The sequence below is a fragment of the Lagopus leucura genome, unplaced genomic scaffold (assembly GCF_019238085.1).
Source record: "Lagopus leucura isolate 7727_CA_CO unplaced genomic scaffold, USGS_WTPT01 Super-Scaffold_100036, whole genome shotgun sequence".
NCBI classification, from domain to species: domain Eukaryota; kingdom Metazoa; phylum Chordata; class Aves; order Galliformes; family Phasianidae; genus Lagopus; species Lagopus leucura.
The window spans coordinates 5,953,299-5,966,678 of NW_024962285.1; the positions used below are offsets into that span (position 1 = coordinate 5,953,299).

Consider the following 13,380-nt stretch of genomic DNA (forward strand, 5'->3'; position numbering starts at 1 on the left):
ACCGTGCTGTGCCATGCCATGTTGTGCTGCATCATGCTGTGCCGTGCTGTGCCATGCCATGCTGTGCTGCACCATGCTGTGCCATGCTGTGCCATGCCTTGCCATGCTGTGCCATGCTGTGCCATGCTGTGCTACACCGTGCTGTGCCATGCCATGTTGTGCTGCATTGTGCTGTGCCGTGCTGTGCCATGCTGTGCCATGCTGTGCTGCACCATGCCGTGCCATGCTGTGCCCTGACCCTTCTGCCCCACAGCCACGGATCCGGCTGAAAGGCGGTGCCAAGGCTGGGGAGGGCCGTGTGGAGGTGCTGAAGAACAACGAGTGGGGCACAATCTGCGATGACCGCTGGAATCTGCTGTCTGCCAGCGTGGTTTGCCGTGAGCTGGGCTTCGGCAGCGCCAAGGAGGCCCTCACCGGGGCACGCATGGGCCAAGGTAAGCGTGCTGAGGCAGAGGGGTCAGGCACTGCCTTCAGCCCTCTCTGCTGGACGTGCCCTGTGGGCGCCTGGATGCAGGGTGTGGGTTTTGCCCTGAGCATCTCCAGAGCTGGGGCTTTCATCCCAAGGCTGGGTGGCACTCCTGGGTCTGGCTTGAGTGTCACTGGTGTGAGCGTGGCAGGGGCAGGGAAAGTCTGGGCCGGTCTGCCCCTGGTGGCAGCTGGGGAGGGCAGGGCTGGGCTGTGGGGATGGGAGGGCTACAGCATCCCTGTGCTGCTTCACTGAGCCTTGCCGTTCCTCTGCAGGGACGGGGCCCATCCACCTGAACGAGGTGCAGTGCCTGGGCACTGAGAAGTCCCTCTGGAGCTGCCCCTTCAAGAACATCACGCAGGAGGACTGCAAGCACACGGAGGATGCGGCCGTGCGCTGCAACATCCCCTACATGGGCTACGAGAACCTGGTACGTGCCATGGGGGGGCTGCAAGTCTGCAGGGGGACTGAGGGATGGCAGTGGTGTCCGTGGCACTTAGAGAGCGTGGGGTCACATGGGACCCAATGTAGGCTGTCCCCTGCTGGTTCCCTTTTGGCTCCCTTGTTTCCCCCTGGTCTGGGACGAGGGCTGCCCTGGGGGGTGGGGATCTCAGGGGTTGCACGCTGCCCTGTGAGGAGGCAGGATGGGAGGGGGCTGTGGGGCTCAGCAGCATCCCTCACACTGTGCAGCTCTGCCTGCCGCTGCCACATCCGCACCTGAAGCACCCCCAAAAAAAATTGCTGTGAGAGATTTTTTTGGGGACTGCTGATGAAATGAGCGAACGGATCGGCGCCTTTCAGCGTGCTGCACCCCCTCATCTCATCCACTTTGGACTTCTTAACCGTTCTAACACTCCCACGCCCGTCATTTCAGAAATGGGAATGCCATTCTGAAATGGATCTTTCTGCCCGCTTTGGGCATTGCTGCTGCACCGGGGCGCTGCTCGCAGTGACGGCGCTGCAGCCGCTGCGTCTCTCCGCAGATTCGGCTGAGCGGGGGCCGGAGCCGCTTCGAGGGGCGCGTGGAGGTGGCGGTGGGGGCTGCAGAAGGGGATGAGCCGCGCTGGGGCCTGGTGTGCGGCGAAGGCTGGGGTACGCTGGAGGCGATGGTCGCCTGTCGCCAGCTGGGGCTGGGATTCGCTAACCACGGCTTGCAAGTAGGTGCCAGAGCCAGCATGGCCGGGGAGGCGAGACAGCAGCACCACTGCTCTGCGGGGACGGAGATGCGGGGGGGCGGCGGTGCGGGGCACTGCGGGGTGATGACGGCCCCAGGGCTTCCCGCAGATCCGCCTGGCCGGGGGGAGGACGGAGTTCGAGGGCCGCGTGGAGGTGAAGCGTGGCAGTAAGTGGGGCACTGTGTGCAGCGACGGCTGGACCACCAAGGAGGCGATGGTGGTCTGTCGCCAGCTGGGCCTGGGCTACTCCCTGCACGCGGTGACGGTAGGTGCGGGGCGCTGCGGTGCGGTGGCCATCCCTGGTGCTGCCCTGACTGCCACGGGGCTGCGCGGGGCGATGGGATGCGGCTGATCCGTGCCGTGGGATGGAGTCTCTGTGGGTGTGTGGGTGCAAGGCTGGGGTACTACAGCATGAATGGCTTCCTGCCCGGCCTTCTCACCCACCCCAGGAAACGTGGTATTGGGATGCCAGCAACGTGACGGAGATGGTGCTGAGTGGGGTGAAGTGCGCCGGCCACGAGCTGTCCCTGAACCACTGCCAGCACCACGGCAGCAGCCTGAACTGCAGGAACACGGGAACGCGCTTCGCTGCGGGCGTCATCTGCTCTGAAAGTGAGCGACCGTGGGGGCTGCGGGCAATGGGGGCAACCAGCCATGGGGCTGCGGGCCGTGGTGTCTGCAGGCACCGCGGCTGTGGGTCCAGGGGATGATGATTGAGAGCCCATAAGCTGCAGGGGGTGGGGCCATAGGCTCGATTTGTGCCCCAACGAAGGGATGGCCATGAATTCTCCCAGCTGGCTCAGCCCCGCACTGCGCTGCCTGGGGCGGCCATACAGCCCTGAGCTGCCATCTGTCCCCAGCCGCCTCCGACCTGCTGCTGCACGCCCCGCTGGTGCAGGAGACGGCGTACATCGAGGACCGCCCGCTGCACATGCTGTACTGCGCCGCCGAGGAGAACTGCCTGTCCAGCTCAGCCCGCCATGCCAACTGGCCCTATGGGCACCGCCGTCTGCTCCGCTTCTCCTCCCAGATCCACAACAACGGCCGCGCTGACTTTCGCCCCAAGGCTGGGCGGCACTCCTGGGTCTGGCACGAGTGTCACCGGTGCGTGCGTGGCAGGGGCAGGGAAGGCGGGCGGGTTGGGAATGGCCTGGGCTGGGTCGATGGTGCTGTGCCGGGCTTGGTGACACAAGCTGAGGGTAATGCTACAGGATGAGAGCAATGCCACAGGGTGAGGGTGATGCCAGGTCACAGTGGCGTTGCGCAAGGCACAGAGCCTGGGTGAGGGCTCTAATGCTGTTCTCCCCAGTTTGGCTCAGGGCTGTCTCTGGAGGAGCGGCGCTAAGACTGGGCTGCAGGCTGCACCCTGGGGAAACCTCCCCTGTCTGGGCCGTCTGACTGGTGGCAGCCGTATCCCAGCCCTGGGTGAGGCTGAGCTGTGCCTCAGCCTTGCTGTGCTGCATCCAGAGCAGGGGCCGTGCAGACCTTCCTGAGCAGCAGGGATGGGCACGCAACTCCGGGGGTTTCCTCCACCACCCCTCCGCCCCTCTGCCCTCCCTGAGGGGCTGGCTCTGGGGCAGCGGGCACTGTGGACTCTCTCACAGGCACTATCACAGCATGGACATCTTCACCCACTACGACATCCTGACTCCCAACGGCACCAAGGTGGCTGAGGGCCACAAAGCCAGCTTCTGCCTCGAGGACACTGAGTGCGAGGAAGGTGGGGCTGTGAGGCTGCGGGGCACCACGAAGCTCTGGGTCCCCGCTGCGTCCCCCCCCATGCAGGGGCTGTAGGAGGGACAAGCCGTGTTCTTTTCCTGCCTTCAGATGTGGCCAAGCGGTACGAGTGTGCCAACTTTGGGGAGCAGGGCATCACGGTGGGCTGCTGGGACCTGTACCGGCACGACATCGACTGCCAGTGGATTGACATCACTGATGTCAAGCCAGGCAACTACATCCTGCAGGTGCTGCAGCTGTGCCCAGCCCCTCACACCCTTAGTAGCAATGCATAGGATGTGCTGAGAGTGCACAGAGTGGGCTGTGCCGCGGGGCTGGGCAGGCTCTGGAGCTCGCCTCTGCCCCGTGGTCCTCACAGGATGCACAGCCCCAGGAGCTGCGGCATGGGGAGACTGTGCCTGCCCCGCTGCCTGGAGATGTGCAGGGCTGTGTGACCCACTCATGCTTGCCCCACAGGTGGTGATCAACCCCAACTTTGAGGTGGCAGAGAGCGACTTCACCAACAACGCCATGAAATGCAACTGCAAATACGACGGGCACCGCATCTGGGTGCACAGCTGTCACATCGGTAACAACTGGGGACGTGGCACAGGCTGAGGCACATCGGGGCTGGGAATAATTAGAGCCGTGGGCAGGGTGTGGGGTTGAGCAGGCAGTGGGGTGTGGGCAGGTGCAGAGGAAGGAGCTGGGGGTGCTGGGGACAAGCAGAGATGGTGGCAAGGCAGCACCGGAGCCACAGCTCTCACCCTATCACACAGGTGATGCGCTCAGCGAAGAGGCCAGCCGGCGGTTCGAGCAGTACCCGGGGCAGCTGAACAACCAGATCTCATAGGGCCCGGGCCCAGGGAGATGCCATCTCCCTCTTTCACCCTGCGTGCAGGAGGAAGCCGCTGTGGGGCTGGCGGGGGCTCACACAGCCCCATCACAGCCTGCACTGCGCGAGGGACTGCCCAGGACTCACTGCCGGGGCTGGGGGCCCTGAGCACCGCACCTCCAGCCCTCGACCACTGGCCAGACGCTGCACCCCAGTCAGGCTGCAGCACAAGGGTACGATCCGGGGAGGCCCCACCACCCCAGCTGTGCCTCTCCTGCTCCCCAGCCCCAGCTCCCCTCACCTTGCTCCACCCTCTCTGGGGCTCTGCCCGCCTCCGGCAGCTGGACCCCACCCAGGGACCCCCATCCCTGCTCAGGGCCGGCCGCCCTCGCGCTCCAGCAGCCCCATCTCCAGACAGTGTGGCTGCCCTGCACAGCAGTGCTGCCATTGGCTGCCCGGCAGCGGTTCCCACACCCGTGTCTTAGTTGTAATTTTATTTTCTTGATAAAGATGTCAGTTCTGTATCCTGCTGACTCCTCTCCAGGGTGGGAGGGAGAGCGAGGAAGCATGACCCAGGGGTCCGCTTTGCACGGGGTAGAGGAGCTGCCCCTCTGCAGGGCAGAAGAAGGGGCTGCGGGAGCCCAGAGATGCCCCAGAGCAGCTCTTGGGGCTGTGGGAGGCCCACAGCAGCGGGAGCAGATGGGGCCACCCTGGCTCAGCCCCGATGCAGCCCAGCACAGGATGCCCCGCGCCAGATGCAACACAGATGTTATGCGGCAGGAATCCCAAGCAGTGCGAACTCCCAACAGCCCCGCAGGGACTGCAGCTCCGGGCTGCCTCCAAAGGGAGCAACCCCACAGGGAGCGGCGTGGGGGGAGCAAAGCCCCTCTGAGCCGGCGAGACTGGACGGATGTGGGGTACGAGGTTCAGGTAAGCGGGAGCCACCTCTCATCCCTCAGCCAGCACCTCTGGCCCCGTCTGCAGAGCAGCACGGAGGAGCAGCTCGGTCCGTCGGCACGCAGCAGGGCAGGCCCTGGCCGCGGCCCTGGAAAGCGCTGCGGTCAGCGCTGCCGGAGCAGCTATGTGAGAAACGTCCCAGCTATTTCCCCTGCGCGCTGCCGCCCCTCCCGCGGCTGGGCTTCGCCGGGGAACAAATTCCAGCGGCGAGGCCAGGGCCAGCCTGAAAGGAGCCCTGTTCTGTTCTCTGGGCGGCAGAAGGGGAACGCCGGGAGCGGCGCTGGGAGCTGCCCTCCGCCACAGCCCCCCAAGGAACTGTGCTGCTTTCATCTAAAAGCACCAACGGGGGGCAAAAGCCCCTCCGCGGGCACAGCCCGGCCGCTGCTCGCATTCCTGCCGCTGGAGTCGGGTCACTGCAGCGCCGCTCCCCACTCCCCGCTCCTCGCCTCCCACGGCCGCTGGCAGAGCGCTGGGGCTGGAGCGGAGCGGGGCTCTTCCAGGAAAGCAAGGACAGCCCGAGCTGCTCCCTCTCAGCACAGCTCTTGGCCGCCAGCTGCAGAGGACGGGGAGGGAGCAAGCGAGAAAGGCAGCGGGGAAGGGCCGGTCGGGTCCCCCGGGACGCCTCCGTGCGTGGGAGCGCGGCGCTCTGGTGCTGACAGACAACTGGGGGAGGGATGGGGGGGGGAGGAGGAAGAGACAGACGGCGCCAAGGCAGCGCGCACAGCTCCCACAGGTCCTCCTGTACCTCCGGCTGGCCATACGCTGCTCTGGCCAGATCCGAGGTTGGCTCAGCCATCACACTGAAGATCCTCAGCATGCAGACGCGGGCACTGACACTGGAGTCCTTGCTCCACGTGGAAGTGATTTGACCCAGAGGACAAGGCTTCTGGGAGCAGCCACAGCAGTGAGATCTGGCTAGGAGCAGCTCAGCCTGCGCAGGGAGGGAGGCAGTGACGGCTCTCCCCAGGAAGCCCCTCTGCAGCTCCAGGGCCGCTCTCACTTGCAGAGGTGCCCCCAGGAGCCACCCGTTACGGATGGAGGAATCGGACCACAGCCCAGACCACAGATGCTGAGGAGGTGACAGGACACCCCTCCCCTAGCACCGAGGACATCACCGCTCCTCCCAATGGCAGGAGGAGGCGGCTCTCACAGCCCAGCTGCTTGCAGGTCATACTTGGGACACCGTGTGCCAGGGAAAGGAGGCCACACGGCACCTAGAAAAGCACTTTATTTGAGCACGGAGGGGAGTGGTTTCACACCGAGTCTGCCCCAGTGCCTTGCCCCCTGCCTGGCCCCTCCAGGCCCTCGCAAGCTCCCAGTCTCTCCCCGATGGCACACAGATGTGCCTCAGTCCTGCGTCCTCGGCTCCTGGCCGGCGCAGTCAGCCAGCAGACAGAGCGGCCTGCTCTGCAGCACAGCTACTCTGTGACCTCAGGGACGACGCTCACCAGCAAGGTGTCGTAGCTGCGCCGCACCAACAGGGCCAAGCTCTGCTGAGTCCTCACTGCCTCGTACACATCCTCGGCACGGCGCGTCGCCTGCCCGTTAATCTCCAGCACCACGTCGCCCGCCTTCAGCCCTGCCCTGAGGGGAGAAGGAAAGAAATTCATGGCAAGTGAAGCAGACGCTTGTCTGCGGCTTCGTCTTCCAGGAAGGAAGGAGAGCCAGGCACTTCAGGAAGCTGGGGCTGTTGTGCCAGGCATTCCTTCAGCTCCACAGGTAGCTTGGTCAAAGGGATGCCAAGCCCAAGCACATTCCTCCACACAGCTCCTGCTGCAGATTGCTGCTCTGCGGGCCCCAACCCCTGCTGCTCTGCAGCAAAGCCCTCAGAGCTAAACCCATCCCGCCCTGTGTACTCGCTCTCCCACCCCGAGGCACCAGGCAGCACTTACTGGTGGGCCGGGGAACCGATGATCACTTTGTGGATTAGCACTCCATAGGAGACATCAGGGAAGCTGGGGTCACGCAGCTTCAGCTCAGCTAGGATGCTGCAGAGGGAAAATGAGCATCACAGTAGTGAGCCGGGAAGCAGAGCAGGGCTCCCATCCAGCCAGGACCACGCTTGGGGAAAATGCTGCAGAATTCTCCTGCTGTGCCCTTGCACAAGTGACCAGCTGCAAACTCTGGGGTCACTTGAATGCCACCACCTTTCTGACAAAAACTAGTCCTGACTGTGCTAGGGAGAACTGGAAACTACCAGCACTGCTGCCAGCTGGATCCCAGCTGCTGGTGATGCAAGTCCTGTGTCTGAGCAGCCCCACTTCAGACAGCTTTCCTGGTATTGGACTTGCAGCTCCCATCCTGAAGTTTCATTTCCCTCTTCTTCACAGAAGAAAAGTTACATCCTTTTGATTTTGCTAGAAATGTCAAGCAGAAGCATACCTCTATCTCTCTGCTGGAGTCTAGACTAAACAATCCCAGTTCCTGCAGTGTTCCCCCAGATCAGCTTTTCTAGCCCTAGCTCTCAATTCCTCTCCTCTCTCTTCTCCTTTCTGGATTCTCTCCAACACATCCAGCACTGGATACAACACTCCAGCTGGTTCTCACAGCTGTGCATAATGTAAACAGCCTCAGCACCAGTTCAGATCCACTGTAACCCCAGGAAATACAGCACCCAGCTCCTTGCTCCCCACTGGTTACGGCTCCTTGCTTTGCTGCTGAACTGCACTGTACCTTTTTTCACTGAGCTTTGCAAGCTGCCATCTCTTCTCGATGTCGCAGTATTATGGCACAGATGAGGTTGGAAGGAAGCTGGTCCTACACCAGCCAGAGCAGGCTGCCCAAGGCTGATACTGGTGCTGAGTATCTCCAAGGACAGAGACTCACAACCCCTCAGGCTGCAGGGTTTGACCACTCTGACAGTTAAAGCCATTGGTTTGTTGTGTTCAGTTGGAATCTCACACATTTCAATTTGTGCCATTGCCCCTTGTCCTGCCAGTGGGAACTATCAGAACTACCAGGGCTACTGCTCACATTTACAACAACTAATCTCCTTCTTCACTCCACTTGCTAACACAGAACCATATGTGCCCTTTTGCAGTCTCTGTACAAACACAGTAACTGCCTCCCAGTCGCTGAGCAGCTGCTGTGGAAAAGCTTCCCCCCAGTTTTAGTGCTAAGCATACCATTGTGCAGCCTGGGCCATCGCTGGGGCCAAGCCCCCACTGCATCCTGTCCCCACCTCCTGCCCACCCTCAGCCCACTCCCTGTGTGGAGAAGTATGAGAATCAGTGAAGGCCTGGATGCTGCATAAGCGCTGCTCAGCTGTAGCTAAAGCATTGGTATGTTGTATGTTAAGGGGAAATGGTTTGAAGTTGAAGGGGGGAAGATTCAGGTTGGATGTCAGGGGAAGTTGTGTGCTGTGAGAGCGGGGAGGGGCTGGAACAGCTGCAGAGAGGCTGTGACGCCCCGTCCATCCCTGGAGGTGTTGGAGGTTGGATGGGGCCCTGGGCAGCCTGGGCTGCTGTGCAACGGGGAGGTTGGTGGCCCTGCATTGATGGGGGTTGGAGCTCTGTGATCCTTGAGGTCCCTTCCAACCCTGGCCATTCTGTGATTCTGTTATCAACACTGCTTTGGTCACAGATCCAAAACACAAAACCATACAAGACTCTAAAAAAGAAATGATCTCCATCCCAGCAAGGCCCCCCCCACAGCTCGCTCAGACCAGGGCCACATCTACAGACATCGTGCAGCCGAGACTGCGCCTCATGCCTGCTGCTCCTGCGCACATGACAGCAGTAAGGCTCTGCTTCTGTTAGGTTTCCCACTTGCTCTTTGCAACCCTACGCCAGCAAGTCCCATCACACAGCACAGAGAAGCGCCTCATGTGTTTTAATGTTTCCCTGCTAACACGCCTCACCAGCACTGCATGTTTTACGTAGAACTCATTTCCAACAACCAGCACCTCTGTTTTCAGAGCCCTATTCTCCCTCCCCACATACTGCATGCTGTAACGCAGGGCAGTGGGAGCTCAACCCTTCCTCAGCTTGATACTAAATAGTATTTGAGAAGACACTTCCCAGCCTTTTTTCCTCTCCTCCCTACAGAATCATTTGAATCTCAGTAACAACTTTCCGTGGGCAGCAATAGGGTGCCTACATGGGCTCCGTTCTCCGCCCCCGGCTCCTGTTCTGTTGGCACTGGTGGCTCTGAGCCTCCACACCGCCTCATTTCCGCGCCGCCACCTCACGCCGCCCGCCGCCCCGCCCGCTCCCCAGGCGCCAACGGCGAGCACGAGCGCCATCTGCTGGGCCTGCGGTGCCGGCAGCGCCCCCCGCTCACCCCGCCGCCCGACATCCGAAGCGCAGACGGGCTCCCCCTGCCTGCGCACCAGCAAGGAGCCAGCACCGCTCACGGCATCCGGTCCACAAACACAACCAACCGTACAGGAGCCGCCAGAACTTCGGCCCTGAAACGCGTTTCTGCCAGGCACACGGCAGCCACCAACACTGCACCGCGGGGATCTCTCAAGAGCCGCTCAGGCACAAAACCTTTGAGGAGGGCTGCTCACAGAGGGGAGACTGCAGGTCCACTGCTCCCCTAACAGCTGCGCTTGCTGCACCTTGGAGCCGCAAACACGCTGTGTGAAGCAGTGGCAATGCTGTCCCAGGGCACGCAGAGCTCTCCATAGGCCTGAGCAGGGCTCCCAGCACTCAACAAGGCACATTAACACAGCACGCAGGGCATCTGCCCCGGGCACTGGGTTTGGCTCCCGTGTCTTGGAGGCCAGCAGAACTGAAGCAAGCAGTCTGGCTGCAATTCTCTTTGCCAACCAGAGCATTTCTTCAGACGCAGAGGAAACACAGTGCTCTTCCCAGGCTACAGAGAGGAGGGCGAAGAGCCTCAGGCCTGCAGGTCACCCCCTTCCCATTTTCCAGTGCTGTCCTGCTCAGCACCACCATTCCTTTCCAGAGGCAGCACCCAACCTTCCTCCTGCCAGCCAGGAGCCTCACAGCACTGAGAGGCAGCCGTGCTGTGTGCCCACACAGCCCGCTCTGCAACCTGCCTGCCTCCTTCCCCAGCAGCCAAACGTGCACTTTCTTATTCTGAAAGTCCCACATTCTGCCAGGAATTCAGTACCACAGCAGTTCACCCGCCAGACCGCTCCTCCCAGGAGTACAATTCACACATTTTGCACAAAAGCTTTCAGTTGGCACAACGCTTATCTGCTAATTACACAACACTTCTGGTGGCTCTTTGTTCAAGTTGTGTTGCAAGGCCTCTTTATGGAACTCCCAATGAAATTACACACTGATGCGGCAGATTTAGGGACGTTTTATCTGCTTGCAGATTCTGCCACAAACAGAAATTTGCAAGCTTCTAACTTACCCCAGGCACACAAGAGTCTGAACACCATATCAGCAAAGAGACTTCTGAATGTGAATGCTTAACCTTGTGAAGGCAATCCTCCCAAAAGCTCCCAACAAGACCGGTCCCGCTGAGCTCACAGCGCTTACCTGGGTGTGAGAGTCAGCATCATCACCCCGATGTAACGGCGCTTCGTCTCCGCGTTGCCAAACCAGGAGCCTGTGGGCAGAAAGGACCTCTAACAACAGTGCTGAAAACAGACATGCACCCAAAAAGCACAGGGCTGAGCCAGCAAATCACAGAGCCTGCACGCCTCAAGGCAGTGATTCTGGTTCCCTACCAACAGAAGATTTCAGTTTCAGTTACTGGCTTTATAGCTATTGCACAGTTTCTTTTCTTGGTTTAGGATATCACTGTTTTGCTTGAGAATATCAGTCCATGATGTCAACGTGAGAACCAGGCAGCAAGAATCTGCATTAAACAACTTACCACAAACACAAAGGAACAAAAGGCAGAGTTCTTGGAAACCCTGGAAGCCTTATCTATGGCATATGGATTTCCTACGGCAGAGGGGCTCACTGCTTCATGCCCAATGGGAGAATCTTCCTAGTCCCCAAAGGTTCTTCCTCTTCTGTGTTTGCCCACCTCCCTGAAGAAGCGCAGGGAGCTCAGCTTTGCCCACAGCTTCTTCCTTCTTTCATCACCCTCATTCTGGCCTCGTTCCCCAGCACCCGAGCAGAGAAGCTTCCAACTCACTTTTGCGCTGTTCCTCCTTCTGCAGGAACTTCCGCAGCCGGTCTGAGGGGATGGCAAAGGAGATGCCTGACGTCACCTTCATGGTGTTCACCCCAATCACTTCGCCATCCTGCACGGAAAAGGGCACTGCGTTCTCCAACCTGCACCTTTATGGAGCTCTGCAAAACCTGAAGCCTGTGCACCCGTCCCATCCAGGCAGTCTGATCTTGCTGAGGCTGGGCAGGGAAGAGTCCTACTAAGCAGGGCTCTCACTCCAAGCCAATTCCTTGATCCCACCCCTTAAGATGCCTAGAGCACACACAGTTCCTCCTTCCCACCTCACAGGTGAGGACGCTTGCACTGAAGGCACTCAGCCCCAGGAGAAAAGGTCCACTGGGACACATGCAGGAGAACTTACCAAGTTGACGAGGGGACCACCAGAGTTCCCAAACTGAAACAGCAGAGAGAGCAGCAATGAGGCCACGAAAGCAAACCTCAAGCACTAACCCACAGCGAGGAGGCAGAGCCCAGAGAACAGGGCTCAGGCCGAGAAAGAGCCAGACCACCAACCAGAAACACCCCTCTCCCAGGCTGCTGTGCCCAGCCTCCCTGCGCTTCGCGGCACCCAGAGCCCTTCCCCAGAGCAGAGGTGCCTTACGTCGATAGCGGCGTCCGTCTGGATGTACTCCATGTCGGAGGCGGCCAGGCCCAGCTCCCGGCTGCCGCGCTGCGCGGAGCTGACGATGCCGGAGGTGATGGTGTTCTGCAAGGCGAAGGGGCTGCCCATGGCCACCACGAACTCCCCCTGCCGCACCTCGGAGGAGCGCCCAAGGGGCAACGTGGGCAGCGGGCGCTGGAAGAGAGGATCCGGGTTAGCAGAAGGCAGGCGAGGAAGGGAGCCCCTCCACCACGTGGCATGCACCTTAGGCTTGATCTTGATGGTGGCGATGTCTGCGACCTGGTCCACGTCCTGCACCACGGCGTCGTACTGCTCCCCGCTGGCCAGCTTCACCCGCACGCGCCGCCGGTTGGCCACCACGTGTGCGTTGGTCACAATGAGCCCATCGGGAGACACCAGGAATCCAGAGCCGTTCGAGATGGGCACCTCACGGCCTGAGAACGGGTGCCTGCAAGGTGGGCAAAGGTCACAGGAGGGTGTGGGGACCTGGAGGGGACAGGTGGGGATGTGGGAGGCCGGGGCAGCTGGCAGCCGCATGGCTCAGCCCGGTGGGCCGGGTAGTAGCGGGGGACCGCAAGGGGATGCCCAGATGCTCTGTGATGGTGTCCATCACAAGAGATAGCACAACCCTGCACGCAATGGGGCAGCAAGCAGGAGGAACCAGAAATCCACGTGCAATGGCAAAAGCGTCCCCTCACAAGGACCATGGAAGCACACTGGGAAGCGCACAGTAACAGAGAGCTGCAATAGACACTGCAGTCTTTAGGAAAGACATGCACAGACCTATGGAGAGATACAACCTGAACACACAGAGCTTTGCCACGAGGACCAAACAGGATGAGCTAATGTCCCTGTGAGTCTATCAATGACCTTTAAAAAGTCACAGTGGCTCAAGGTGGTTCCCAACTGCTGAAAAAAGGCATCAAAGCAACCTGTGAGGATATGGAGGCCAAAGTACCGGCTAGTTTCACCCTGCCTTCGGGGATATTCTGAGGCAAACGCTGCAGGAAAGCACTTCCATGCACACAGCAAGCAAAAGGGGCCGGGAGCAGCAGCACAGACCCACCGCGGGTCGAACCACGGGCACCAACCCGACCGGCTGCTGCGATGAGCGGTGGCGCAGATCAGGAGGTAACGGGGCAATTTTGCAATATTACAAACAGTAATATTGCAGCATCTCAGCAGCGCCCACGCGGGCGGCATGCAAGCTGAGCGTAAGGCCGGCTGAGCGGCAGCGCCGCGGCACCTCAGGGCTGCCGGAGGCCCCGAGGGCAACGCCGGCGGCCGCGAAGCCGCGCCACGGGGCCGGGGGGAGCCGAGGGCGCCGGACGGCGGCGGGCCGGGGTACCTGCCCACGATCTCCACGTAGACCAGGGCGGGCGCCGTCTTCTCTACGACGTCGGCGATGAAGTTGAAGGCGGCGCGGGGCGAGGCGGGCGGCGGCGCGGGCGGCGCGGGCGGGGCGGGCACGGCGGCGCGCAGCGCGGAACGGCGGCTTTCCCGGGCCCAC

At 61.1% G+C, this 13,380-nt stretch overlaps 2 protein-coding genes across 7 annotated transcripts in view; one reads left to right on the top strand and one right to left on the bottom strand.

The window, feature by feature from the left end:
* The window catches only part of LOXL3 (lysyl oxidase like 3), a 14,449-nt gene extending 9,733 nt beyond the window's left edge, over positions 1-4,716 (top strand). For 5 of the 6 annotated variants that reach the window (XM_042882856.1, XM_042882854.1, XM_042882859.1 and 2 more), the window contains 9 exons: positions 254-434; positions 742-896; positions 1,450-1,623; positions 2,091-2,253; positions 2,502-2,745; positions 3,246-3,361; positions 3,469-3,605; positions 3,835-3,946; positions 4,137-4,716. In XM_042882856.1, the coding sequence (XP_042738790.1) occupies positions 254-434; positions 742-896; positions 1,450-1,623; positions 2,091-2,253; positions 2,502-2,745; positions 3,246-3,361; positions 3,469-3,605; positions 3,835-3,946; positions 4,137-4,210 (1,356 nt within the window). In that variant the 3' untranslated portion in view covers positions 4,211-4,716. Of the gene's footprint in view, positions 1-253; positions 435-741; positions 897-1,449; positions 1,624-1,750; positions 1,907-2,090; positions 2,254-2,501; positions 2,746-3,245; positions 3,362-3,468; positions 3,606-3,834; positions 3,947-4,136 lie in introns of all 6 variants that reach the window. The other variant, XM_042882858.1, reaches the window with a different exon arrangement.
* A 1,643-nt stretch (positions 4,717-6,359) lies between these two features.
* Positions 6,360-13,355, bottom strand: HTRA2 (HtrA serine peptidase 2; the record flags this gene model as incomplete). The annotated part of the gene is made up of 8 exons (XM_042882813.1): positions 6,360-6,733; positions 7,042-7,137; positions 10,606-10,675; positions 11,213-11,321; positions 11,610-11,642; positions 11,850-12,044; positions 12,114-12,318; positions 13,219-13,355. Coding segments are annotated over 8 exons (1,011 nt in total), but the record flags the coding sequence as incomplete, so codon positions are not given.
* Positions 13,356-13,380: the final 25 nt, after the last annotated feature.